At 44.0% G+C, this 26,744-nt stretch overlaps 2 protein-coding genes across 3 annotated transcripts; both read left to right on the top strand.

The window, feature by feature from the left end:
• The first annotated feature begins 6,403 nt into the window (after positions 1 to 6,403).
• LOC120031003 (C-type lectin domain family 4 member E-like) lies at positions 6,404 to 10,267 on the top strand. The gene is made up of 6 exons (XM_038976518.1): positions 6,404 to 6,722; positions 7,442 to 7,552; positions 8,012 to 8,143; positions 8,766 to 8,917; positions 9,002 to 9,123; positions 9,451 to 10,267. The coding sequence occupies exons 1-6, from the start codon at positions 6,635 to 6,637 to the stop codon at positions 9,611 to 9,613; spliced, it is 768 nt and encodes a 255-aa protein (XP_038832446.1). The 5' UTR covers positions 6,404 to 6,634; the 3' UTR covers positions 9,614 to 10,267.
• Positions 10,268 to 13,018: 2,751 nt separating this feature from the next.
• cops7a (COP9 constitutive photomorphogenic homolog subunit 7A) lies at positions 13,019 to 24,318 on the top strand. 2 transcript variants are annotated; one of them, XM_038976856.1, is made up of 8 exons: positions 13,019 to 13,123; positions 14,545 to 14,667; positions 14,801 to 14,876; positions 15,899 to 15,987; positions 17,972 to 18,174; positions 18,581 to 18,686; positions 19,493 to 19,662; positions 23,724 to 24,318. In XM_038976856.1, exons 2-8 carry the CDS (start codon positions 14,545 to 14,547, stop codon positions 23,761 to 23,763), a joined length of 807 nt encoding a protein of 268 aa, XP_038832784.1. In that variant the 5' UTR covers positions 13,019 to 13,123; the 3' UTR covers positions 23,764 to 24,318. The 2 variants fall into 2 exon arrangements, with proteins under 2 accessions (XP_038832784.1, XP_038832785.1); XM_038976857.1 differs by having other exon boundaries at positions 13,050 to 13,123; positions 14,496 to 14,667.
• Positions 24,319 to 26,744: the final 2,426 nt, after the last annotated feature.

The following is a 26,744-nucleotide window of genomic DNA, read 5'->3' as shown; positions in this document are numbered from 1 at the left end:
CATGTCCTGTGTCAAATGTGGAATGTCTCTAGATTTATGAAAATGTTGCTGCAATACACTCTTAAAAGAGGTAGGGGAATGTAGACTGGGGAATGTTATTAGGGCCACTAATCACATGAACCTGACCATGTGACATCCTGGCCCTGTCCTAACATTTACATTTACATTTACATTACATTTAAGTCATTTAGCAGACGCTCTTATCCAGAGCGACTTACAAATTGGTGCATTCACCTTATGATATCCAGTGGAACAACCACTTTACAATAGTGCATCTAACTCTTTTAAGGGGGAGGGGGGGGTTAGGAGGATTACTTTATCCTATCCTAGGTATTCCTTAAAGAGGTGGGGTTTCAGGTGTCTCCGGAAGGTGGTGATTGACTCCGCTGACCTGGCGTCGTGAGGGAGTTTGTTCCACCATTGGGGTGCCAGAGCAGCGAACAGTTTTGACTGGGCTGAGCGGGAACTGTACTTCCTCAGAGGTAGGGAGGCGAGCAGGCCAGAGGTGGATGAACGCAGTGCCCTTGTTTGGGTGTAGGGCCTGATCAGAGCCTGAAGGTACGGAGGTGCCGTTCCCCTCACAGCTCCGTAGGCAAGCACCATGGTCTTGTAGCGGATGCGAGCTTCAACTGGAAGCCAGTGGAGAGAGCGGAGGAGCGGGGTGACGTGAGAGAACTTGGGAAGGTTGAACACCAGACGGGCTGCGGCGTTCTGGATGAGTTGTAGGGGTTTAATGGCACAGGCAGGGAGCCCAGCCAACAGCGAGTTGCAGTAATCCAGACGGGAGATGACAAGTGCCTGGATTAGGACCTGCGCCGCTTCCTGTGTGAGGCAGGGTCGTACTCTGCGAATGTTGTAGAGCATGAACCTACAGGAACGGGTCACCGCCTTGATGTGAGTTGAGAACGACAGGGTGTTGTCCAGGATCACGCCAAGGTTCTTAGCGCTCTGGGAGGAGGACACAATGGAGTTGTCAACCGTGATGGCGAGATCATGGAACGGGCAGTCCTTCCCCGGGAGGAAGAGCAGCTCCGTCTTGCCGAGGTTCAGCTTGAGGTGGTGATCCGTCATCCACACTGATATGTCTGCCAGACATGCAGAGATGCGATTCGCCACCTGGTTATCAGAGGGGGGAAAGGAGAAGATTAATTGTGTGTCGTCTGCATAGCAATGATAGGAGAGGCCATGTGAGGATATGACAGAGCCAAGTGACTTGGTGTATAGCGAGAATAGGAGAGGGCCTAGAACAGAGCCCTGGGGGACACCAGTGGTGAGAGCACGTGGTGCGGAGACAGATTCTCGCCACGCCACCTGGTAGGAGCGACCTGTCAGGTAGGACGCAATCCAAGCGTGGGCCGCGCCGGAGATGCCCAGCTCGGAGAGGGTGGAGAGGAGGATCTGATGGTTCACAGTATCAAAGGCAGCCGATAGGTCTAGAAGGATGAGAGCAGAGGAGAGAGAGTTAGCTTTAGCAGTGCGGAGCGCCTCCGTGACACAGAGAAGAGCAGTCTCAGTTGAATGACTAGTCTTGAAACCTGACTGATTTGGATCAAGAAGGTCATTCTGAGAGAGATAGCAGGAGAGCTGGCCAAGGACGGCACGTTCAAGAGTTTTGGAGAGAAAAGAAAGAAGGGATACTGGTCTGTAGTTGTTGACATCGGAGGGATCGAGTGTAGGTTTTTTCAGAAGGGGTGCAACTCTCGCTCTCTTGAAGACGGAAGGGACGTAGCCAGCGGTCAAGGATGAGTTGATGAGCGAGGTGAGGTAAGGGAGAAGGTCTCCGGAAATGGTCTGGAGAAGAGAGGAGGGGATAGGGTCAAGCGGGCAGGTTGTTGGGCGGCCGGCCGTCACAAGACGCGAGATTTCATCTGGAGAGAGAGGGGAGAAAGAGGTCAAAGCACAGGGTAGGGCAGTGTGAGCAGAACCAGCGGTGTCGTTTGACTTAGCAAACGAGGATCGGATGTCGTCGACCTTCTTTTCAAAATGGTTGACGAAGTCATCCGCAGAGAGGGAGGAGGGGGGAGGAGGGGGAGGAGGATTCAGGAGGGAGGAGAAGGTGGCAAAGAGCTTCCTAGGGTTAGAGGCAGATGCTTGGAATTTAGAGTGGTAGAAAGTGGCTTTAGCAGCAGAGACAGAAGAGGAGAATGTAGAGAGGAGGGAGTGAAAGGATGCCAGGTCCGCAGGGAGGCGAGTTTTCCTCCATTTCCGCTCGGCTGCCCGGAGCCCTGTTCTGTGAGCTCGCAGTGAGTCGTCGAGCCACGGAGCAGGAGGGGAGGACCGAGCCGGCCTGGAGGATAGGGGACATAGAGAGTCAAAGGATGCAGAAAGGGAGGAGAGGAGGGTTGAGGAGGCAGAATCAGGAGATAGGTTGGAGAAGGTTTGAGCAGAGGGAAGAGATGATAGGATGGAAGAGGAGAGAGTAGCGGGGGAGAGAGAGCGAAGGTTGGGACGGCGCGATACCATCCGAGTAGGGGCAGTGTGGGAAGTGTTAGATGAGAGCGAGAGGGAAAAGGATACAAGGTAGTGGTCGGAGACTTGGAGGGGAGTTGCAGTGAGATTAGTGGAAGAACAGCATCTAGTAAAGATGAGGTCAAGCGTATTGCCTGCCTTGTGAGTAGGGGGGGAAGGTGAGAGGGTGAGGTCAAAAGAGGAGAGGAGTGGAAAGAAGGAGGCAGAGAGGAATGAGTCAAAGGTAGACGTGGGGAGGTTAAAGTCACCCAGAACTGTGAGAGGTGAGCCATCCTCAGGAAAGGAACTTATCAGGGCGTCAAGCTCATTGATGAACTCTCCAAGGGAACCTGGAGGGCGATAAATGATAAGGATGTTAAGCTTGAAAGGGCTGGTAACTGTGACAGCATGGAATTCAAAGGAGGCGATAGACAGATGGGTCAGGGGAGAAAGAGAGAATGTCCACTTGGGAGAGATGAGGATCCCAGTGCCACCGCCCCGCTGACCAGAAGCTCTCGGGGTGTGCGAGAACACGTGGGCAGACGAGGCGAGAGCAGTAGGAGTAGCAGTGTTGTCAGTGGTAATCCATGTTTCCGTCAGTGCCAAGAAGTCGAGGGACTGGAGGGACGCATAGGCTGAGATGAACTCTGCCTTGTTGGCCGCAGATCGGCAGTTCCAGAGGCTGCCGGAGACCTGGAACTCCACGTGGGTCGTGCGCGCTGGAACCACCAGGTTAGAATGGCAGCGGCCACGCGGTGTGAAGCGTTTGTATGGTCTGTGCAGAGAGGAGAGAAGAGGGATAGACAGACACATAGTTGACAGGCTACAGAAGAGGCTACGCTAATGCAAAGGAGATTAGAATGACAAGTGGACTACACGTCTCGAATGTTCAGGAAGTTAAGCTTACGTTGCAAAAATAAAATAAAATCTGATTGACTAAAAATGATATAGTACTGCTGGCGGTGAAGTAGGCTGGCTAGCAGTGGCTGCGTTGTTGACTTTGTTTGAACGTGTAGCTGGCTAGGTAACCTCTAACTGGCTAGGTAACCTCGACAATTTCTCAAAACTACACAATTATCTTGGATACAAGGACAGCAAAGACAACTATGTAGCTAGCTAACACTACGCTAATCAAGTCGTTCCGTTGTAATGTAAGTTGTAATGTGAGTTTCTACAGTGCTGCTATTCGGTAGAAGTTGGCTAGCTAGCAGTGTTAGCTAGCAGTGTTGACTAGGTAGGAGACGGCAGCGCAGCGCGGCGGACGAAAATAGCTGGTTAGTTAACCGAATAATTACTCTAACCATCTCTAAGCTACACAATTATCTTAGATACAAAGATAGCAAAGACAACTATGTAGCCAGCTAACACTACACTAATCAAGTCGTTCCGTTGTAATGTAATCGTTTCTCCAGTGCTGCTATGCTGCTATTCGGTGGCTAGCTGGCTAGCTAGCAGTGTTGACTACGTTACGTTACGAAAATAGCTGGCTAGTTAACCGAATAATTACTCTAACCAACTCTAAGCTACACAATTATCTTAGATACAAAGATAGCAAAGACAACTATGTAGCCAGCTAACACTACACTAATCAAGTCGTTCCGTTGTAATGTAATCGTTTCTCCAGTGCTGCTATGCTGCTATGCTGCTATTCGGTGGCTAGCTGGCTAGCTAGCAGTGTTGACTACGTTACGTTACGTTCGGACGAAAATAGCTGGCTAGCGAACCTCAATAACTACACAATAACTACACAATTATCTTTGATACAAAGACGGCTATGTAGCTAGCTAAGATCAAACAAATCAAACCGTTGTACTTGTACTGTAATGAAAACCATCTGGGAACATACAGTATGCAGCATATTTGATGGGATACGTTTGAACAAGAAGCACTACTCATGATCACATAATGAGCAGTTATTTAGGAGATAAGTGATTTGTCCATCAGTGATTCTGTGCCGTCTGGTGGCAATGGAGTTATTTTTTAGCATGTACATAGTGTTTGCTGGCTAGTGCTAACCTGTGGCAGAGCAGTTTTGTGCCAGGCTGGCATAGTCATCACATAGGCGGCTGTAGCGTCGCAGAACAGAACTCAGCTTCAACCTCAGGGAGGCCAACTCTTCCTCGGGGGTCTCCCCAGGTTTAGTGGCATTTGACAGGGCTGCCTGATTTGTGCTGATGGATAAGCACAGAAGCCCCCCCCCCCCCCCCCCGGGAACCTGATTGGATTGATCAAAGAGAGACCTCTACAGAGTTATATTATACAGTATTCATGTCCATCAGATGAGAGTTTAACCTGACTAGAATAGAGATGACAATTCATTCTCTAGTAACAGTTCTACGTACAGGATGTATTTTTAGAAGCCATTTAAATGAACCTAAACATTGTAACAAAGTGACTTGCCTGAACTCGATACACAAAAATACACACAGACACAGACACACACACACAAAAACACACACACACACACGCACATGCACACACCCACACAAACACGCACACACGCACATGCACACACACACACACACACACACAGTGATGTAGACCCAAAAGTTGATTTTCCCTTGCTTATATTGGTAGAGCTCCATGTTCTCTGTGTAATATCACTGGTACATGATTAGTTATAAATCAAACGTGTCTCTCTTTCCGCTCAGAGGTGGTGTTACATACCAACGTGGTGTGTGTGTGTGAGTGTAGGCAGATGGTTGGAAAGTACAAATTGTGGAAATAACGTTATACTGGACCTGAGACAGATTTGAATGGGAAAAGTGGAGCAATAGATGTGGTGTAATAACAGAAAATCTGTCATGGAATTACTATTATCTTTATTTAACTAGGCAAGTCAGTTAAGAACAAATTCTTATTTTCAATGACGGCTTAGGAACAGTGGGTTAACTGCCTTGTTCAGGGGCAGAACGACAGATTTGTACCTTGTCAGCTCGGGGATTTGATCTTGCAACCTTTTGGTTACAAGTCCAACGCTCTAACCACTAGGCTACGCTGCCAAATAGCCCAGCTGGTCATGCAGAGTTGGATCAGTAGTCTCAGTGAACAAACAAATGCTTCCGAACGAAGTGGATTTGTCACAGAGTTTGAACATTATTTGCCAATTGTCTGAGCGATCAAAGTTCTCTCTCTCTGTCACTAAACATGACAGTGCAGTTTCATGAGGTTGACAGAGAGGTTTACTACAAAAGCATGACATTGCACTTTAAGCCAAACGCTGTGTAACAGCATGGGTTTACTTGTATTGTTTTCACAAATGAGCAGCTGCATCAATTCCACGTGCACACACACACACACACACACACACACACACACACACACACACACACACACACACACACACACACACACACACACACACACACACACACACACACACACACACACACACACACACACACACACACACACACACACACACACACAGCATGCTGTCCAACCTCTTCCCGTAAGACTCTGTAAGATGCCAAGCATAACTTGGTATGCTCTTGTCCCCCCAGGCTACAGTTCACTAGCACCTTACACAGTCATTTTGGCCAGATTCGAACACACCAAATCACATAGAGAAACAGAGACAAAGACGTTACTTCAGAGCATGATTTTGATATTTCCTAAATCCAGTACTTTTCACAGAAACACACACAGTATGTCACTGCAAAACTCCAAAAACACCCACACACACACGCTCTCCTGACTCATCCCCCTGTCACACAGTCCTTCTTGCTAGATTCAGCACTTAATTCAAACAGAGAGAGAGAGAGAGAGAGAGAGAGAGAGAGAGAGAGAGAGAGAGAGAGAGAGAGAGAGAGAGAGAGAGAGAGAGAGAGAGAGAGAGAGAGAGAGAGAGAGAGAGAGAGAGAGAGAGAAAGAGAGAGAGAGAGAGAGAGAGAGAGAGAGAGAGAGAGAGAGAGAGAGAGAGAGAGAGAGAGAGAGAGAGAGAGAGAGAGAGAGTGCAAGAGCAAGCAGGTTTGATGCAACACTATAAGAACTGCCGGTGAATTTCTGGAGGAGCAACAGTAAATATTGCTGAAAGGATACTGGGCAAACAATTTGTGGAACAGAATTGCAACTTTAACTTTATTTACAGTTAGTTACAAAGTTGGGAGGTTCTGCAATAGTTGGTATTAGTAAGTTAACTAGTGATTGTAGTGAGAAGAGCTGGTGAAGAACCGAAACTTCAATCATGGATGAGGTAGAGAACTATACCAGTCTTAACGAGTTTACTGAGGATATATCCTGCAGAGGAAACAAGCCTATCCTAAACAGCCACAGTAAGTGTTTGTGTGTGTGTGTGTGTGTGCGTACTAGCGTACATGGATAAGTGTGAGATGGACCATAACTCTAAGGACATGGTATCTCTTTAAGGAATAGTCAGTGTGAGTTTTACAGATAGTCTTTCAGTGTATTGGCTATCATCAGTTCCTTTGGACTCCTTTAGCGCTAATCCTTTTAAATATTTTTGAAGTGATTGTCACCTTTTTACAATGTTATGGTTCCATGTTAGCCCACTGTAAAATTGTAGACAGTTACAGATAGATTAGAGAGGGGTTGTTCATAGTCAAAGGACTTCTGAAGCATGAAAGGTGAATGACAGGTGAAAAACAATGAACTTTTTTCTTACTGGCACTGATTTGACAGATTCATGTTATTTTGAAGAAGGTTTTACTTCTTAATTTTAAATTGAACCTTTATTTAACTAACCAAGTCAGTTAAGAACAAATTCTTATTTACAATGACGGCCTACCGGGGAACAGTGGGTTAACTGCCTTGTTCAGGGGCAGAACGACAGATTTTTACCTTGTCAGCTCAGGGATTCAATCCAGCAACGTTTTGGTTACTGGCCCAACGCTCTAACCACTAGGCTACCTGCCGACTTGCAATGACTGTTATATGTGTTTTTTTTTACCTATAGTTAAATGCTAAATGACTCCAATGTAAATGAATTGTAAATGTGTCATCCTTTGCATTAAGCTGTAATCTGTCCAATCAGATGCCCAGGAGCTGAAGAGGGGGTCAGAGTGTCTCAGAGGTCAGACTGCCCTCTTTGTGCTGATTGGTCTATTGGCATCCATCTGTGCCAACATCGCTCTGAGCGTACTCTGTGAGTAAACATCAATCTCTCTCTCTCTCTGTCTCTTTTTCTCTCTCTCCAACCCAGCACCCCCCTCTCCCTTACTTTTACTTGTCATGCCTTCTTTGGCATGCAGAATGGTAACGATAGTTGTGGGAGTTGTGCAATCCAAGAGGAACAAAAGTCCAGAATTGTGAAATTTGTTCCCTCCCAGGACTCTCACTCTCTGGCAGCCCAGGCTGTTTAGTATTTATAACACACTGAGAGCATTCACTATTTTTAAAGAAACACCAATTCTGTATATATTCTTATTTTTCATTCTCTTTCTCTCTCTCTCTCTCTCTCTCTCTCTCTCTCTCTCTCTCTCTCTCTCTCTCTCTCTCTCTCTCTCTCTCTCTCTCTCCCTCTCTCTCTCTCTCTCTCTCTCTCTCTCTCTTTCTCTCTCTCTCTCTCTCTCTCTCTCTCTCTCTCTCTCTCTCTCTCTCTCAGTGTTTAGCAGGCCGTTACCTAGTGTTCCCCTGGAGGCAGCGGCTCTGACCCTGAAGCTGAACTCAGTTCGAGGACGTTATGTCCGTCTCTGTGATGACTACTCCAAACTGGGCCAGACCTGCTCAAAGACAGGTAAAGGGGGACTAAGTGTAATTCAGAGTGGATAGATACTTTAGACAACTGTCGTTCACTATTACATTATTTCACGTAAGAAATGGTGCACTGTAAAGGGGTTACCGTGAAGTTAACAGTTACTTGGAGGCATCTGTCAACTATATACTTTAAATTGATGCGGCACTACTACATACCAGTTAAGTTGGTACAGCACTCTCACTAAAGGGTGCATCAGAAATAGAGCTAGAATCAACAATACCATGCACCCACTAGTGGTCAAAAGGTTTTTGGTGCTCCAAGAATACGGTACAGTACTGTATTCTATGGGACGGAATTACAGTACCATTCCAAATACAGCAATTCTTTCCCTGCCCACAAAATGTTCCCACAATGCAACATAATTTACAGTATGCTGCAGTAAAACGTTTCACAGTATTTTACTGTTGATAATACCCCAAATGACCATATCAATTACAGTTTTACTTTACAGTGTGCACTATACAGTATACATAAGACATTAATGACCCATGCATATTCACTCATCTGTCTCTCTGTGTCCTTTTCATCTTCCCTTCTTCATCTCTTTACCTCTCTATTCCTGTTCTCCTCCTCTTCTCTTTCTCCTCTCCTCTTCTCACAGTAAAGAAGTGTAGGGAGTGTCCTGAGGGCTGGATTCATGTAGATGAGAAATGTTACTCCTTCAGTAATGACAAGATGGACTGGCCGAGCAGCAGAGACAGTTGTGCATCCCTAGGCAGCCACCTTACCATCCTGCACAGCAAGGAACAGCATGTAAGATAGTGTCTGTGTGTGTGTGTGTGTGTTTTTGTGTATGTCTATTCCCCTCATTGTAACCATAACTGTGCTTGCTTGTAGGACGCTCTGGAAAAAGAGGCCCGGAGGATTGGCGGGTTTGACTACCACTTCTGGATTGGCCTATCAGATATAGAGAAGGAAGGGGATTGGAGATGGGTGGACAACACAACACTGACAAACAAGTATGTGAAGCCCATTCTAAATAATCCACTATCACGTGTTATAATGAGAGGGAGGCAAATAGTAACTTTTTTACACTGTCTCATTCCCTTGCTCCCTTTCTCAATTGTTATTTCCTTCTTCTTCTTTCATTCTATTCTCCCGTTCCCTCTTTTTCTACCTCTTTCCCTAACTGCCTCCCTCCTTTTGTTTTTGGCCTTTCTATTTGTCTCTCTCTCCCTTACTCCCTTACTCCCTCTCCCTACCCCCTCTCTTTCTCTCCCTCCACCCTTCTGTCTCTCTTTCTCTATCTCTATCTCTCCTCTCCTCTCTCCCTGTCTCTCTTTAAGGTATTGGAATGAGTACAGCTCTGAGCCTGACAATCATCAGTCAGGAGGATCACATGGGGAAGACTGTGCCACCTTGGACAGCCATTCGCAGACTTGGTTTGACGTGCCGTGTGACAACATCTACAAACGCATTTGTCAGATGGATGCCATCCGGCTGGACTGATTCACAGGACTAAAACTAAGCCATGAACTTCCCGGTCACCTAGATCTGCCGTCCATGTATTCATGAATGATGGCAATGTTGTCTTAAATAGTTGATCCTTCTTCTGTCTTTCAAGCGATTTGAGATGTTTTAGTGCAATGAAAAGCGCTATAAAAGTGAAATTACTGTTCTGGAAACTGAACTAGGTTATGGGTCAGATGTACTCAACTACAATGCCAAGTGTGCATATTACTTAGTATTTTTCAGAAAACATAAAACAAAATGGGACAGGAGAGGTTAAGAGAAGGACTAAGATATCGAATGACAAGAGGAGATAAAGATAGTTTTATGGTATAGCTAGTTTCATGAAATGTTCATTCCGTACTGAAAATAACAGATGCAAATATCTAGCAAATCTGGCACCTTCTGCAAGGAAAATTTAAATTAATGCACTCAATTTAGTAAATCAGTTACTGCAATCAAGGAGGTAGATGCTCTAATCAACTCTGCTGCTTGCCAAACTGATTACTGTGATACTTTTGAGCAATCTGCATGCCTTTTTTTAATGTGTGTGACCTGTACAGAAATCTCCAAAATATACTGTATTGCTGCACTAACCATGAACATGTATTCCTGAGAGTTAATGTGTCAATAAAAACTGTATTTTCAAATGAATTACTCTTCCTCTGATGTTTCTTTCTGGTTTGTGTCTGGGTTTTTTCCAGTGCATGTTACATTTTACTGGAATTAAAAAAAAATGTTTGAATTGACTTTGATGAACATCTGTTGCTTTCTCCTGTGTCTTTGCTCATCCATTGTTTTATTGTTCAATGATGTAGCCTGATTTTTTTTTTTACACATTTAAACACATTTATTTGCTGAAATTATGTTTTTTAATTCGTATCTCTAATCTAGAAATCGTATTTTAATTTCTTTAAGACAACACTGTTTCTGACATAATATTTTGCCTTGGTGTTGTACAACAGAGGGTGGGAGGAGGGGAAACTACCAAGTAGTTGGAAGGAGGCAGTAGTGGTACCAATCCAGAAGCCAGGGAAGGACCCAACGAGGCCAACCAGCTATCGGCCAATAGCTTTAACATCACATGTATGTAAGATTATGGAACGTATAATTACGGAGAGGCTAAATTACTTTCTGGAGATCAGGTGGCTATTATCGCCACATTAGAGTGTGGCGCCCTACCCTTCCTGAATCCACATTAGAGTGGATTCAGGAAGGGTAGGGCAAATATGGACCCAGTGCTCTGCTTAGAAGCAGAGGACTAATCACGCTCAAGGTGAACAAGGAGACTGTTGTAGTTTTTTTATGTGGAGAAGGAATATAATATGATATGGAAGGAGGGGTTGTTCATCAAAATTGATATTATTGGGGTAGGAGGAAGAAATTACAACTGGATAAAGGATTTCCTGTTTGGTGAGGGTGTGGAAATCTCTATCAGGCAGCTACCTGATGGATAACGGTACACCGCAGGGGAGCGTGATTAGTCCTCTGTTGTTCTCAATCATGATCAATGATGTTAACTCTCAGGTACGGCCGGATATTGGGAAGACGTTATTTGCAGATGATGGGGCCTTATGGAAGAGAGGAAGAAATGTGCCGTACATAGGAAGGTACAGGAAGCAATCGATGAGGTTGAGCGGTGGGCATTAATGTGGGGATTCAGGTTCTCTGTAGAGAAAACTCAAGACTGTGGTTTTTTTGCCAGGAGGAAGGTGGGAGATGAGGAACGCTTGAGGTTATATGGGAGAAACTTGGAGAGGGTTGGGGCCTTCATGTTCCCTGGGGTATACTTTTCTTCTTCGTCTTTCATTCTATTCTCTTGTTCTCTCTTTTTTGACTGACCTGGGCAGTGGTGGGAAAGTGTAAGAAGGAGCTAAATGTGATGTGCTGTCTGACGGGGAAGGAGGGGGGGGGGGGGCTGGGCGTTCCTCATTGAGGTCCATGTATGTTGCATTGATCCGATCTGTAGTAGACTATGACAGTATAGGGTATGGTTCGGCAGCCCAGACCTCATTGGAAAGGCTAGATGTCATCCAGGGACAAGGACTCAGAATATGTAGTGGTGTGTTTCGGACGTCCCCAGTGGCTGCACTACAGATGGAGATGGGGGATATGCCATTGCAGATTAGCAGACAGCAGCTGGCAATTAATTATTGGATCAACCTATAGGGACATGGGATGTCTCATCCTGCGGAAGGGATTTTACAGGCATGCTGGGAACATGAGCAAAGACAGAACACAAGCTTTGGGTGGGAAATATCCAGGCAAAGGAGATGGGACTGTATTGAAGGGAGTTTAGTCCAACGGTAGCTATTCCTGTAAATCCACTATGGCTACTCTCGCCTCCAATAGTTGATCTAGAAGTGTTGGAGAGACTACACAAAGATAGGGATGGTGTTGATCCATCTGATTTGTTCAAGAGACGTCTGGATACTGTGTTTCAGGATTCTGTGGCCATTTACACAGATGGTTCAAAAGATCCGAGGACAGGAAGTACTGGGTCAGCATTTGTAGTGCAGGAATGTGTATGTACAGCGGAGCTGATGGCCATACTGTTGGCCTGGCAGTGGGTGGAGGAAGTCAAGCCAGACAGAATAGTTGCTCTGATTCATGGGCAGTGTTGATGAGTCACCAGTCATTTAGCTCACGTATTAGACAAGAACTAAACAGATAAGACTTACTTGGGTCCCAGCCCATGTCGGGGTGGAGGGGAACGAGGCAGTTAGTGTACTGGCTAAATAAGCACTTATTAGTGGGGATGTTGATGTTGTAGTTTCAACGAGCCTGATATGGACAGTGATGTTGCAGAGATGGTAGGAACAGTGGAATAGAGATACTAAGGGCAGGCATTTATTTCAAGTACAGAGGAAAGTTGGGGAGGGGAGGACGGCAGCAAGGGACAGGAGAGAGGAGGCAATTTTTCGTACAATATTAAGGGTGGGTCACAGCCAGTTGAATAAGACCTTAAACGTGATAGGAAAGCATTCAACGGGAAAATGTGATTATTACTAGGAAACAGAGACTGTGGAGCATGTATTGCTACAGTGTGGGCAGTATCAGAGGCAAAGAGAGGGGCTGATATCTAGTGTGAGGGAGAAGGGAATACAGAAAATTTGTTTAAATAGTATATTGAGTAGAACGTCATTAGATATAGTCTCAAATATTTGGTTATCTGTTTTTAGAGAAACGGGGCTGCCAGATAGGATTTAGCTTCTCCCTGTCTCTGGCCCACACTCCAGTACAGTAGGTGGCGGCAATCCAACATAACGTTGGATGGCAATCGCCAATAAACCACATCGAAGAAAATAATATTTTGCCACAAGATGGCACTCTTTTAAGCAACCATCTGGTCCGCTCAGTCCCCTGTCAGTCAAGACAAACACTCCCCTCCTCCTTTTCACGTTTCGCCCAATGAGCAGTGATGTTCTCCTTTGTTGTCAAACGTGCACGGACGGCGGAACTGAGGGATTCGGGGGACAGGCTATCAACTTGAGTTAGCTTACCAATAAGGTATTTTGTTGCTTTCTTCCCCCTATGGACATATTTGTAAACTAGTTTTAAATAAAGGTAATCGCATGGTTGCCCTTGCATCATTTAGCTACGTTAGAGTTGAGTCGGTAGACAACCGAAAAACAGGAAGAGGCCTAACATTACAGCTTTACGGTCATGCCTCGAGCTGTAGTGGTAACGTTAGCAGCAGCTAGCATGACTCCTCATAGTCATACTGCTGTAGTAAGCTAGCTAGCTAGCTAGCTCCTATGTGCTAGTTTTGCTACAACAGTTGGTCAAACTTTAGCAATCTTTTTAGTTTGTGATTCTTTGGGACAGTTTCTAAGTATAATTTCTCTTGAAAATCGACCACAAAGAGCTCGTGAACTAGCTCCTTTCTAGGCTAGCATGCAATCGGTTGTTCATGACTGTGTGACATTAAAAAAAGACACAAGACTGTGTGACGTTAGCTAGATAGCCAACGTTACTACTAGTCAGAAAATCGGTCCCTGCCCTGGGACTCAGCAATGAATGAACTTGACTCAAAACACTCCACACTAGTGCCAAGTTTAGTAGGTCGAACGATGCAGATAGAATTGATCTGACATGATTCCTTGTTTTACATGTCAGTCAATATTTTCCACAACATTGTGCCCAAGCTAGCCTATAGTAGCCGACTAGTTGAGTTTAATAGGCTACCTAAATAGCTACATTGTGAAGTAGTAGCTAGGTGTGCAAAGTCATGGTTATCTGACAATGGTATGGAGTGTCCTAGTGCCCAGCCTAGGAAGGTTACTACGTAGCTAGCTAGGCTATTTATAAGTAATGTTGTGTCTGCCTATTATTCTCACCAAATAGCACAGTATATCAAATACAAATAGGATAGATCTCAAATAATACATTCTCAGTGCTTTTAGTAGGGCCAATTTCATATTCAAATTAAGCAAGACCTATTTAATTATGTAAAATAATCATCTGTGTCTGTGACTGTGACTGGCTTTGACCAGAAGGGTGTTTTTCAAAACACTTGCCTACACATCAGTTTATGAGAGGGAAAATTGAATTACTGACTTGGAGTCTTGCCACAAGGGTTATTTGTGTAATTGTTTTGGTTAGACAGAGCTACAGGCATACATTAACAAAGCATTCAAGTTGTCTTGCTATTCAAAAGAAGCCGATCAGCCTCATACATGTAAGTTATGCAGCATTAACGGTTCATTGAAGGTCAACAATTTTATTCAAGACAATTTTAAGTCTCTTCACTTTTTTCCTTTCCTCCCTCCCCTCTCTTCCCCCATTCTCTCACTGTCTTGCATTATCTGTCATTATTTCTCTTATCCTCATTTCGTCTTTCTCTTACTCACTTCTGTTTGCCTTCTGTCTTTTTTGCTAGTTCTCTCTCTTGCACACTCTCTCTCACTCTCTGTCTCTCTATCTCTCAGATGGAGGTAGAGCAGCTCCTCTCTCTCTCAGGCCCGGCGTTGGCCCAGGCCATAAGTTCTCTGCTGGAGACACCAGGCCTCTACGTGTTCTCAGACATCCTTGAGCTGCCCAACGTCAGAGAGGTAACACACACACGCACACAGTCACAGCCGTTCTCAAGGCACAGCTCTCACTGGAGGTGGTATAGCTAGAGACCCTAACAAGCCCCCTCTATCTGTCCCCCCCACCCACCTTCTTCTTCTACTCTACCCCAAGCTGGAGACAGGCCCGCACGCTCCAGTGTATCAGCTACTCAACCTCTTCGCCTATGGAACCTACTGTGACTATAAAGGTACGACAGTGGCAGGCAGCGGTGCTGTGTGAATAAGTCATGTAGTGGCCCTGGAGCTGTTTTATTATTAGCAGTATTTCTATCCCTGCTCATCGGCCCTGCAGGCAATGCAACTCATCAATGTTGTAGGTTGTCACAGCCCCCGATCATTTACAGAGTCAACCACAAGACTTTATTTGATCCTATACGAGGAGCCAAGTGACAATGTTTGGCACGGCAGAGGTTGCGTCCCCAATAAACTCTCCTTTCTCTAGAAGTATGCACTGGTTCACTTTCCTTCATGGATTTGGAATTAAATAACTGGTATATGGAAACTCCCGCTAGCATTACTGGTGAAAAAAAATGGGGTCCCCAGAACTTCTGGTGGAAGAAAGGGGGTGCCCGCTGAAACAGTTGACTTATCACTGCTCTAGCCTGCCTACGTCAATCCAATGCTTTTACATTTGTGGGGAATAGTGAACAAGTGCGCACTTTAGGAGGAAGGAGAGCTCATTGGGACTTAATCAGGGACAGACTTCTCTGACGTTTTGATAGACATTGGATAGACATAGTATTGGTTGTAATTGGTTGCATTTTCACAAACTGCCAAATGAAATCCTGAATGCCCTTTGAAATACCGGAATATGTAAAGGACTTGTCATTCTTTAGCAACCCATTTATGTAACAAGACTTCATAAGAGACGAGCAAAACGGAAGAGAGAAGTACACATCTTATGTCAACATACCGTATTCACTTTCATAGTGCTTTTTAGAATTGCAAAATGGAGCACAGAGGAATACTCAAGTTTTTTTTTTTAAAGCATCCACATGCGCAGGCACACACACTCAAACGACTTTTCATTGTATTCCCTTGTGGAATTTAGCAGGCAGCAGCAGTTTCTGCCTGGACAGAGCCTGTACCCTTGTGTTTGTAGGGATGTGTCCCTGTCATGATGTGTCCCTGTCATAATGTGTCCCTTTTCTGTTGCTCTTTCGCTGTCTGTTTCTTTTCCTTGTCTGTTTGCGTTATGTTATTCTTTCAGAGAGGGCAGCCTCTCTCCCAGAGTTGACCCCAGCCCAGAGGAACAAACTCCGTCACCTCTCCATCATCAGTCTGGCATCCAATCTCAAGGTAGAGTTCCACCTGTTCATCTGGTTTTAAATTCCTTACCCTGCTAGCTTTAGTACGCTCAATGGGTGTCACTCACATTATAATTATATAAGTAGTTTATAATGATATGTAATATAATGACAGCCATCATCCATTTAATCTGAACGTAACGCTCTCTGGATTTATCTTGTCTAGTTTTTCTGTTTATTTTGTTATTAAATGATTGCCGGTCAAATAATAATTTTGTGCAGTATTTCCATGGACTCTAATAGCCTACCTACAACGGTAGTCCTAACAATACTCAGCAAGCTTCAGTACCAAAAATAGCAAGTAATTTGCTCAGCTTTGATTTTAATGATGTGGTTATGAGACAACTTGCTTTGTAACTCTTGACACGTGAACAAGATAAATGACTCTGTGTTGTGAAGGACTTGATTAAGAGTCTGTCTGTGATGTGGTTTAACTTTATTTATATCACATAGATGAGAATGACAGCGGCTGAGATTGAAATCATTATGAGATACTGTCTAGATACCGTGTTAAGTATTCTGTCCTTTCTTCTTTGAGCTCTCTGTCTCTTTATGTATTTGTTGCTCTCTGTTGTCTATTCATCTAACTCTCATTTCGAGCCCATCCACATTTCATTATTTTTTTCTCCCTCTGCCGTCTCTCTTCCTACCTTGCTTTCACCCATATCTCATTCTCGCCACTCTCCCCAATAAATAATTGATTGATTCATTTCTCTCTTTCTCTATTACTCTCCCTTCTCCCTCCCTCCCCCATTTCTCTCTGGTCTTTCTCTTCCCGTCTTATTTTTTATACTGTCATAGTATAAGTATGCCACATTGAACCTCTGTACGGGCACACCTTAACGCAAAGATTCACCCATTCAAATGTTATATCATTATAACTCTGCGCGATGTTCTGTTGATTCCCGGGGTCATTTCAGGTTTTCATGTGTATCTGAGTTATTGGCCGGCTGTATTTCTGTCTGCTTTAACGGCGAATAGCTCAGATGCACATGAAAACATGAAATGACCCCGGGAATCGACAGAACATCGCTCAGAGATGCACAAAAACATTCAAAATGGGTGAATCTATGCTTGAATTGCCCAATAAAGACTTGTTAAAGCCCCCATGCAGTCTTTGTAATTGTATTTTTAAATCATCACTATGTCTAATAAATCACTGTTTATTTAATGAAAATAACTACAAAATATATTTTTTATAATTTATTTCCCCGAGCCTCCTTTGGCCCTTGAAATGCTCAGTTTGATCGTGTGGGCGTTAGGAAACAAATTTGAAGATATTTACATACACCGCCCTGATTGGCTGATAAGATGGTCTAAAGCCCTTTCCCTTACCCAGATGAACAGTCATTGGTCTATATAATCATATTACATTGCGACATCATGATGTGGGCCAAAAAAAATCCATCCTACCTGAACCAGCTGAAATTCCAAGCATTTTTTTCAAACAGCTTTTACACAAAAGTCATAATCACAATTTTCACAATTTCTGAATTTCTGACCTCATAGTGTGGAAATATATAAATAAATACAAGTTACATATTTTTTTTTTTACTGCACTGCCCCTTTAAAACTCTAAACCCCTCTATCTCTGGTAGCTATTTTGATGTAATGGTTTTGTACATTTATGTTGACCCGCCCTCCCTTCCTATACCCCTCTCTCTTACCTTTCCATTCCTCACTCTTACATCATCTCTTCTCTCTCCTCACTGAAGTAATAAAGAGCATCTCAAATTCTTTCTCTCTCCCTCTCTGTACCAGATAACTTCTGTTGACCCAACATAGAAGAATTTGACATTCTCTCTTGCCCTCTCTCTGTCCCCACCACCCTCGCTCGACTCCCTCCTCACTAACGTCATAAAGAGCATCTCAAATTCAACATCTCTCTCTCTCTCTCTCTTCTCTCTCTGTGCTTGTTCACTTCTATTGACCCAACATAATAGAATTTGACATTCTCTGTCTCCCTCTTCCCCCAGTGCCTGCCCTACTCCCTGCTCCTGCAGCAGCTGGAGCTGAAGAACGTGCGGGAGTTGGAGGACCTGCTGATTGAGGCGGTCTACTGTGACATCATTCAGGGCAAGCTGGACCAGAGGAACCAGCAGGTGGAGGTGGACTGCAGCGTGGGCCGAGACCTGGGGCCCAACGAGCTGCCCAACATAGCCAACACACTGCAGGAGTGGTTAGTTAGTGATATGTGTGTGCGAAGAGCGGTGCTAGAAGTGCCATTTCAGTTTACTTCATGAATTGAAATGGAATTTACTCCAACCCAGCTGTGTGTGTGTGTGTGTGTGTGTGTGTGTGTGTGTGTGTGTGTGTGTGTGTGTGTGTGTGTGTGTGTGTGTGTGTGTGTGTGTGTGTGTGTGTGTGTGTGTGGGACGAAGTTAAACTTTATTTATAGAACACATTTCTTACAGTGGATGCATAATAATGACCAATACGCTTTTTAAACGAGACAAATTAAAATAGTAAACAATAAAATAACAGTGGACATGATAGATGCAATAAATATGATGTATAGAATGGGATATAAAATAGATAGTATGATCATTCATATCAGTGTCTAAATAATGATCTGTCTCTCTCAGGTGTTCAGGGTGTGAGGCGGTCCTGTGTGGGATCGAGGAGCAGGTAACCAGAGCCAACCAATACAGAGAGAGCCAGCTGAAGGTCAAAGTTCAGGTGGAGACAGAGGTTAGTACCAGTAGCCACTTTTCTCTGGGTAGGGTAAAAGATGATCTATTATGTTGACAAGATAGTCGAGTGACAGCTCTTAACAATGGAAATACATGTCTTCAAAGATGGAAGGCAGGCAGGAGGAGGCGAGATCAGGTGGGTCCATTCTATCTAATGAGAGGGCAGATGCGCCTATCAACAATAGGCACAACTCCATTATAAAGCCGTTTTGCCACATGCCGAAATGCCATGTGTATCCACTTACATCAGTGCATTCGTAAAAACTTAACCATTACGATAGCAAATTAGCAATTAAATGTTTTGTTGGCCAAATTTGACACTCATTAACCTCAATACAAGAATTCCTCACTTCGTGGTCTTATTTTTGTGGACAGGTTTTGGCTGGAGTAAACCCTCACACTAGAGGTGAAGCCATAAGCAAAACGTATACTCATTACTCAATGACCTATTTCAGTGTCCAATTTAGAGCTCTCTCCAGTGTCTTTATTGAGGCTGTAGGCCACAGGTGGCTTTTCTGTCCTCTGAGTCAGTCTTCTCCAGCTTTAGGTAGAAGTTACTCTCTAACCTCTTCTTATTAGAAATAGTAACAACACCTTAAGCTTTTCACATTACTGAGCCAAACCAGTGCCAAGCTGTATTGGGGCTGGCCTGATTACACATCCACCATAGCTGCTGGAAAGGACCTTGTGAGAAGAAAATATCCAAGCCAGCCCAGTACATTCTGAGTTGGCTTTAGTTTGAATCAGGCACATCTGTTCTGCGCTAACTTCATTAGTTTACCTTTCCTTATCTCTCTCTCTCAGGTGTCCAACCTCCAGAAAACGCTAAAGGCCAGCTCCGCCTCACCGTCGTCCGGCCCCGCCGCCGCTGGAGCCGCGTCCAATCAGGATGCAGACCAGCCGGCCGAGCCACGAGACCCCGCCTCCTCTCAGGAACCACGGCAACCGGGCAAGAAGAGTTCAAAGGTCAAAGGGTAAGTAAGGTGATATTCCTTAGGTCAATCCCATATTTCCATTGTTTTATTTATTTTATAGGCGTTACCATTTGATGTTGGTGGGCTAGTCAGTCCTAGGTGCCTTTTGAGCATGACCTCGTCCTTCCAGGGTCACGGCAGGGTCACGACAGAGGTGTGGTTCAAGCCGAGGCAGGAAGAAACATTTGTGTGTTGCAAAAAACATTCCAATCGCTTCAGATGAATTCAAACAGCACGGAGTCCATTATGCAACCACTGCGTTTCATGTTATTTCGCAGCGTCTTCAACTCGAACACAGTAATATTTTGGTCATTTTTTTACAACAAACATCCATTTAAACGCCAGCTGCCAGTGGAAGTGGGAATAGTGACTGTGTGTGTGTGTCTGCATAGCGTATCTTCATTAGCCAGAGAGGCTGTGCTTTGTAGCGGTACTCACAGCGCTACCTGGGGCCCTCTCTCGCTCTTCTGGGCTTAATGTCACTGAGGCGAAATTTATTTTTTAAAGCTTCAGGTGCTAAAAGGAAATGTTTATTTATTTATTTATTACATGACAGGATTAGTTTTTCTGTTCCAGTTAAATGAGTCATTATAATTCACTTGACCGTAAGTGGTAGGAGAGTAGTACAGTAATATAGTCATTTGTTTGCCAACATTGTAATCGAAACATCCCTGCAATAATATGTGGCATAATGAGTTGGACCAAAGGTGACAAAGGCCATCATAAACAGACCTTGTTCATAACTGTGTTGTGTTACAACTATCGTAAATCTTGAACTAAAACAAACAGGAACTTATTTGCTTGATTTGGGAAATTGCCCAGGGACGTACAGTTGAAGTCGGAAGTTTACATACACTTAGGTTGGAGTCATTAAAAATCGTTTTTCAACCACTCCACAAATTTCTTGTTAACAAACTATAGTTTTGGCAAGTCGGTTAGGACATCTACTTTGTGCATGACACAAGTAATTTTTCCAACAATTGTTTACAGACAGATTATTTCACTTATATCACATTTCCAGTGGGTCAGAAGTTTACATACACTAAGTTGACGGTGCCTTTAAACAGCTTGGAAAATTCCAGAAAATGATGTCATGGCTTTAGAAGCTTCTGATAGGCTAATTGACATAATTTGAGTCAATTGGAGGTGTACCTGTGGATGTATTTCAAGGCCTACCTTCAAACTCTTTGCTTGACATCATGGAAAAATCTAAAGAAATCAGCCAAGACCACAATTGTAGACCTCCACAAGTCTGGTTCATCCTTGGGAGTGATTTCCAAACGCCTGGAGGTACCACGTTCATCTGTACAAACAATAGTACGCAAGTATAAACACCATGGGACCACGCAGCCGTCATACCGCTCAGGAAGGAGACGTGTTCTGTCTCCTAGAGATAAACGTACTTCGGTGCGAAAAGTGCAAATCAATCCCAGAACAACAGCAAAGGACCTTGTGAAGACGCTGGAGGAAACAGGTACAAAATTATCTATCTCCACAGTAAAACGAGTTCTATGTAGACATAACCTGAAAGGCCGCTCAACAAGGAAGAAGCCACTGCTCCAAAACCGCCATAAAAGAGCCAGACTACGGTTTGCAACTGCACATGGGGACAAAGATTGTACTTTTTGGAGAAATGTCCCCTGGTCTGATGAAACAAAAATAGAATAGTTTGGCCATAGTGACCATTGTCATGCTTGGAGGAAAAAGGGGGAGGATTGCAAGCCGAAGAACACCATGCCAACCGTGAAGCACAGGGGTGGCAGCATTGTGTTGTGGGGATGCTTTGCTGCAGGAGGGACTGGTGCACTTCACAAAATGGATGGCATGATGAGGGAGGAAAATTGTGTGGATATATTGAAGCAACCTCTCGAAGACATCAGTCAGGAAGTTAAAGCTTGGTCGCAAATGGGTCTTCCAAGTAGACAATGACCCCAAGCATACTTCCAAAGTTGTGGCAAAATGGCTTAAAGACAACAAAGTTAAGAAATTGGAGTGGCCATCACAAAGCCCTGACCTCAATCCTATAGAAAATTTGTGGGCATTATTGAAAAAGCGTGTGTGAGCAAGGAGGCCTACAAACCTGACTCGGTTACACCAGCTCTGTCAGGGGGAATGGGCCAAAATTCACCCAACTTATTGTGGGAAGCTTGTGGAAGGCTACCTGAAACGTTTGACCCAAGTTAAACAATTTAAAGGCAATGCTACCAAATACTAATTGAGTGTATGTAAACTTCTGACCCACTGGGAATGTGATGAAAGAAATAAAAGCTGAAATAAATAATTCTCTCTACTATTATTCTGACATTTCACATTCTTAAAATTAAAGTGGTGATCCTAACTGACCTAAGACAGGCAATTTTTACTAGGATTACATGTCAAGAATTGTGAAAAACTGAGTTTAAATGTATTTGGCTGAGGTGTCTGTAAACTTCCCGACTTCAACTGTATACTCCAAAGCAGGATCAATGAGTTAGCCAGCTAAAGCCAGCTTTTCCCCCCCAGATTATTTAACACATTTTTCCAGCGCCCTATACTACGAATCTGGTTTGAGTAATTAGCGAGGTAACTTTGGTCAACTCTGAGTTCAACTCGGGATAACCGGTGACACGAATGTGGCTATATTTCTATAGCCAAGAATCCTTCAGAACTAACCTGCTCTGGGGCAGACTAACTCGGGGCTAACTCCTTTTATTTGAATATATTGTCTGAGCCGCGAGTTAAGGACCAATGAAATCGCATTGCGTCGTCATCCCCTTCATTTGCGGAAGACGACTGATTTAAGTACTTTATTAATCAAATTATTTTTTTAAACTTAAAAAAAAATATTTTTTTTTGTTAAAATACCTATCACAGTACACATTTAGAAATGACCGAATGCATTTGAAACTTCACGCACAATAAAACATTTGTACGACTTAATCAAAATATGTTACCGAAAGTAGTGGGTAAAAGGCGCTTGTTGTTTGATAAGCACACCAAAGACGGCATTACAATACGTAATAAAAGAAAGACGGCACTTCTAACAGCCTATTCCCCACCATAGCCTGCTAAATTTGCAAGGTAACTTTTCTTTCATTCTGATTTCGACACAAATGAAAATGTGACACTGGATTGACGTTTCAGCGTTGTCTTAGTCAAGAGTTCGCCGTTCGATATGAACAAGCTCAGCTCGAGTAAGCGGCGGGTGCGCGATCAATATCCATCCTGCAACTTCATAACATGGATAAAGCCTGAGCTGGAATGGGAAGCTAACTGAAGCTGACTAGCTTTATAAAGACCCGGAGTAGATCTAGCTTGCATCGTAGTATTGCCCCTGTTGTACAGGATGCGAACAGGTGACTGGCGTTTCGACGTCAAGCTGACGTCATCCTCATACCCCTCTTCTGTTTATTGAAGACAGGCGTGTATTGGAGATAAGCCTTTAAATGCCGTTTGAAGTGGGGACTGTGGACATGCTCTACCTGTTATATAATATCCTGATTTGCTCCGACCTGTAGATTTTATTCAGACAGCGCGAAATGAGTGGGGAGACAGAGACGGGGAGATGAAGATTAACGGTGGGGTCGGGATTAATACCCCAGTTGTGTTGGCGTATGTGTTCTGCAGGCGGTAGTCTTACACACTAGACCAGCCACAGGCATGCATGTATTTGTAAAAAACAATGATTTGGGGATTTAGGGGACTTTCCCCCCCCCCCACTGACATGTAGGGATCAACCATGTAAAGTGTTGTTTCTCAAACTCTGTCCTGGGGACCCCCCAAGGGGTACATGTTTTAGTCTTTTTGCCCTAGCACTACACAGCTGATTCAAATAACCAAAGCTGCGTTTGGGAAAACACTGATCTAGCGCGAGGTGCAGTGTGCGAAATGACCTCGGAGCAGAGCGGCAATCTGCCTTCGCGAGAAATGACACTTTGACACCCGCCCGCGTCTGTTAGAGACCGACGTTTATTTGCTGCAATGTGAAGCGATACCCGGCCTTTATAAGAAACGGCCGCTTGTCGGGGACATCATCTTAGGGTAATGTAATAACTGTCGTCTGTTGTTTTTTGTTGTCTCAGGCTCCGTGGAAGTGGGAAGATCTGGTCCAAGTCCAACTGAAGGCAGAGAGATGCAGAGAGACCCTGAACACCCCCGCTGATCCACTGTCAGATGGGACAGACTGACACACAGGTTGACAGACACATAGACCGATAATGTGACCAATGCACAGACGGACACTATGATTTACACACACGTTCACACATCCATGCACGCACGGAAACACACACATGTATACAGACACCGAGTCCGACAGACACACTTTCAGTGAGTGACAGACTCGACACCCATTCTGATAGGTGTGTACACACAGCCAGACAGACGGACTATCTTCACTGTGTATATACACAGACCCAAACCCATTCTAACATGTACACACAGAGAGAGAGACAGACAGACAGACAGAGAATAATCTGCTTTGGGCAGAGCTTTGCTGCTGTCAGGAGAAGCAGAGCCACAGGCAGTGAAACCGAATGTGTGTATTTGATGTATTCTATTGTGTTACACTTTTTGTTAGTTTGTATTTTTTTTTCTGCTGAGGATTGAGTTGAGACGTGTATAAAATCAGGATATGAATTGTTGGTAATAAATTGAAGCCCCTCTATTCATTTAGTATCTGTCTGTGTTACTGTTTTTTTTTGTGCATACTTCAAAGTGCAACTGGAGGTTGCATCACTAGCTAAATGTTAACTCACAGAAGGGGGATATCTCTGTTAGGTCAGATCCTTAATTAGGTTATCCCCAAAGAGACTAATATATTAGAGCGCTGGAACTACCCCTGTGATCAGTTGGCTTGGTTACACACACACACCTCATTTTCCCTGTCACATACACGCATCAGACAGATACACACAGGGCGTTCATATTTGATATCGCTATATTTTGCCCAAAGCTTCTATTTCACCGTCAAAATTGCCTGTCGGAATTGTCTGCCACCCCCCCCCATCACACGCTCCACATTTAATTTTTCACATTCATCCTGTCCGTGTCTCTTTCTCGCTCGCTGTCTTTCGTTCTCTCTCCTCAGTCTCCCTCTGTTTTCTCTAAAAACCCTATCCTGCATGACGTTAATGGTAGCTATTAACTCCCATGGCACCCACAGAGAGAGAAAAGGGGGATGGAGAGACAGGGAAATGATCCTATTCCGTTAACCCCATTTCGTCCCAACTTTCTTTCTCCCCCTTTCCGTCTCTCTCTCGTTCTCCCCCTCTATAAATAGCCATGTTAATTTCAGTCAGTGTGATTGAGCTTTACTGTTTCACAGTTCGCTCGGTTCCTACCAGATGGGAGCTGTGAATTCTAGCAGCTGTACACCTAGGTGTCACATCTCAGTGCAAGAGGCGTCACTGCAGTCCCTGGTTCGAATCCAGGCTGCATCACATGTGATTGGGAGGCTGTGATTGGGAGTCCCATAGGGCGGCGCACAATTGTCCCAGTGTCATCTGGGTTTGGCCGGGGTTAGGCCGTCATTGTAAATAAGGATTTGTTCTTAACCGACTTGCCTAGTTAAATAAAGATAACACTTTTTTCATGAAAAAAAAGTGTGTTTATGTGCGCGTGGCTGTGAGAGGAATACTTTGTGTGTGTGTGTGCGTAAAACTTCAGGTGTGACTTTGCGTGTGTATACCTAACTGTGTGTCCTTCCTTAAACGCAGAGACTATGGAGTACTACAGGGTCAGCTGGTTGGACTTATAATCAACCAGTAGTTAACTTTGGAGTGGACCAATCAATTACTTTGATTGATCATTAAAATGCCCAGAGGAAATGAAAAAGGAACAGCAGACACTGTCCATCTCTGTCTGGTCTCTCTCATGCTGCAGATTCTAATACTTCCAGTATATTTAGGATTTTCTATGTCTCAAAAGTGTAAAGTGGCTTGCTCTCCTGTGTCTTATTACAGATATGAAAACACATTCAAGTTTAGGATGATGTAGTGTTGCCCTGACAAGCATCACCTGACCTAGGATAACATTTAGAAGAAGAGAGATGATGTCATAATCAGGATGTATAACTGCACCAGTGCCATATATTTATATTTTAATACATGGCTCTGATATCTAAATATATGGCTCTGATCTGCAGTAGAAGCCAAATAGAACTCAAGTCAATGGATTTGAATGACACAATTAGAACATATGGCTCTCGTGTATTTCCTGGTATCTTTTTCTCCTTCTCAAGTTTAGTACAGATGGAGATAAAGGTTAAGACAAAATAATTATAATATTCCATATGTCTTTGCATAAATGAGGAAGAATTGTAAACGAAGGGATCGGGGATGCTAGTTAGCAACAGCACTGGTTCCCATGAATCTGTTGATTTTTCAAAAGCTTCCTCATGGAATTATTAGGTTGTCGTAACCTGGGTATCTTCAACCTAGGACAGATGAAGGAAAGGAGGCAACTCAGGACAGTTGAGATACATCCACTGTTCTCCTGTAAGGCTGGCCCTCGCACATTGTCAATTCTATCTTGTCCCAAAGCCACTGGCTAGTAAAGTCCAGTCAGATACAGTGCTAAAACACCAGTGTTGAGTTTTTATTGTTGTTCCGTACAGTGGAGCCACACGTCTACAGGAATGCTACTGGGAACCAAGAAACACTAGACTGCAGAACGACACGAGTCACGTATGACGTCACAGTACTATGTGTACTAGTGTAGTGGAAGTCCAGAGGGTAATTGCTCAAAGCTGGTGGTTGAGTTGGACAGGTACATTACCCTAAGATCCTACAGTAAACACTAGTTTAAGCTTTGAAGTCGGAGCAGAAAACAACAGATGATGGTAAAATGACTCATTAATTCTGGACTGTAGCATTTATACCCATTATGTTTACCTGACACCACCATTGATTGTACCACATGTATCGTTTGATTGTACTGATTGCAATATATGCAAACGTGTTGTACATTGTTTGCACCACTATTTTCATATACAACAAGGATAACTTTCCCCTAAATTCCCTGCTTTTCCAGAAATCCCAGTTGGAAAATTCCTGTATTTCCTTCCCTCCTAATTCCAGGAATCTTCCAATCGGAATTTCTGG

This window comes from Salvelinus namaycush, chromosome 37 (genome assembly GCF_016432855.1).
Source record: "Salvelinus namaycush isolate Seneca chromosome 37, SaNama_1.0, whole genome shotgun sequence".
In the NCBI taxonomy this organism is placed as follows: Eukaryota; Metazoa; Chordata; class Actinopteri; order Salmoniformes; family Salmonidae; genus Salvelinus; species Salvelinus namaycush.
The sequence above is the reverse complement of the archived record's forward strand: the minus strand, read 5'-3'. Positions and strand labels throughout refer to the sequence as shown.

What these genes read in the sequence shown, in the direction of transcription:
- cops7a (XM_038976856.1), top strand. Translation starts at nt 14,545, where the DNA reads ATGGAGGTAGAGCAGCTCCTCTCTCTCTCAGGCCCGGCGTTGGCCCAG. An exon ending in AGCTGCCCAACGTCAGAGAG is followed by an intron (nt 14,668 to 14,800) that starts GTAACACACACA and finishes CTCTACCCCAAG; the next exon opens with CTGGAGACAGGCCCGCACGC. An exon ending in GTCTGGCATCCAATCTCAAG is followed by an intron (nt 15,988 to 17,971) that starts GTAGAGTTCCAC and finishes CTCTTCCCCCAG; the next exon opens with TGCCTGCCCTACTCCCTGCT.
- LOC120031003 (XM_038976518.1), top strand. Translation starts at nt 6,635, where the DNA reads ATGGATGAGGTAGAGAACTATACCAGTCTTAACGAGTTTACTGAGGAT. An exon ending in GCCTATCCTAAACAGCCACA is followed by an intron (nt 6,723 to 7,441) that starts GTAAGTGTTTGT and finishes CTGTCCAATCAG; the next exon opens with ATGCCCAGGAGCTGAAGAGG. An exon ending in CATCGCTCTGAGCGTACTCT is followed by an intron (nt 7,553 to 8,011) that starts GTGAGTAAACAT and finishes TCTCTCTCTCAG; the next exon opens with TGTTTAGCAGGCCGTTACCT.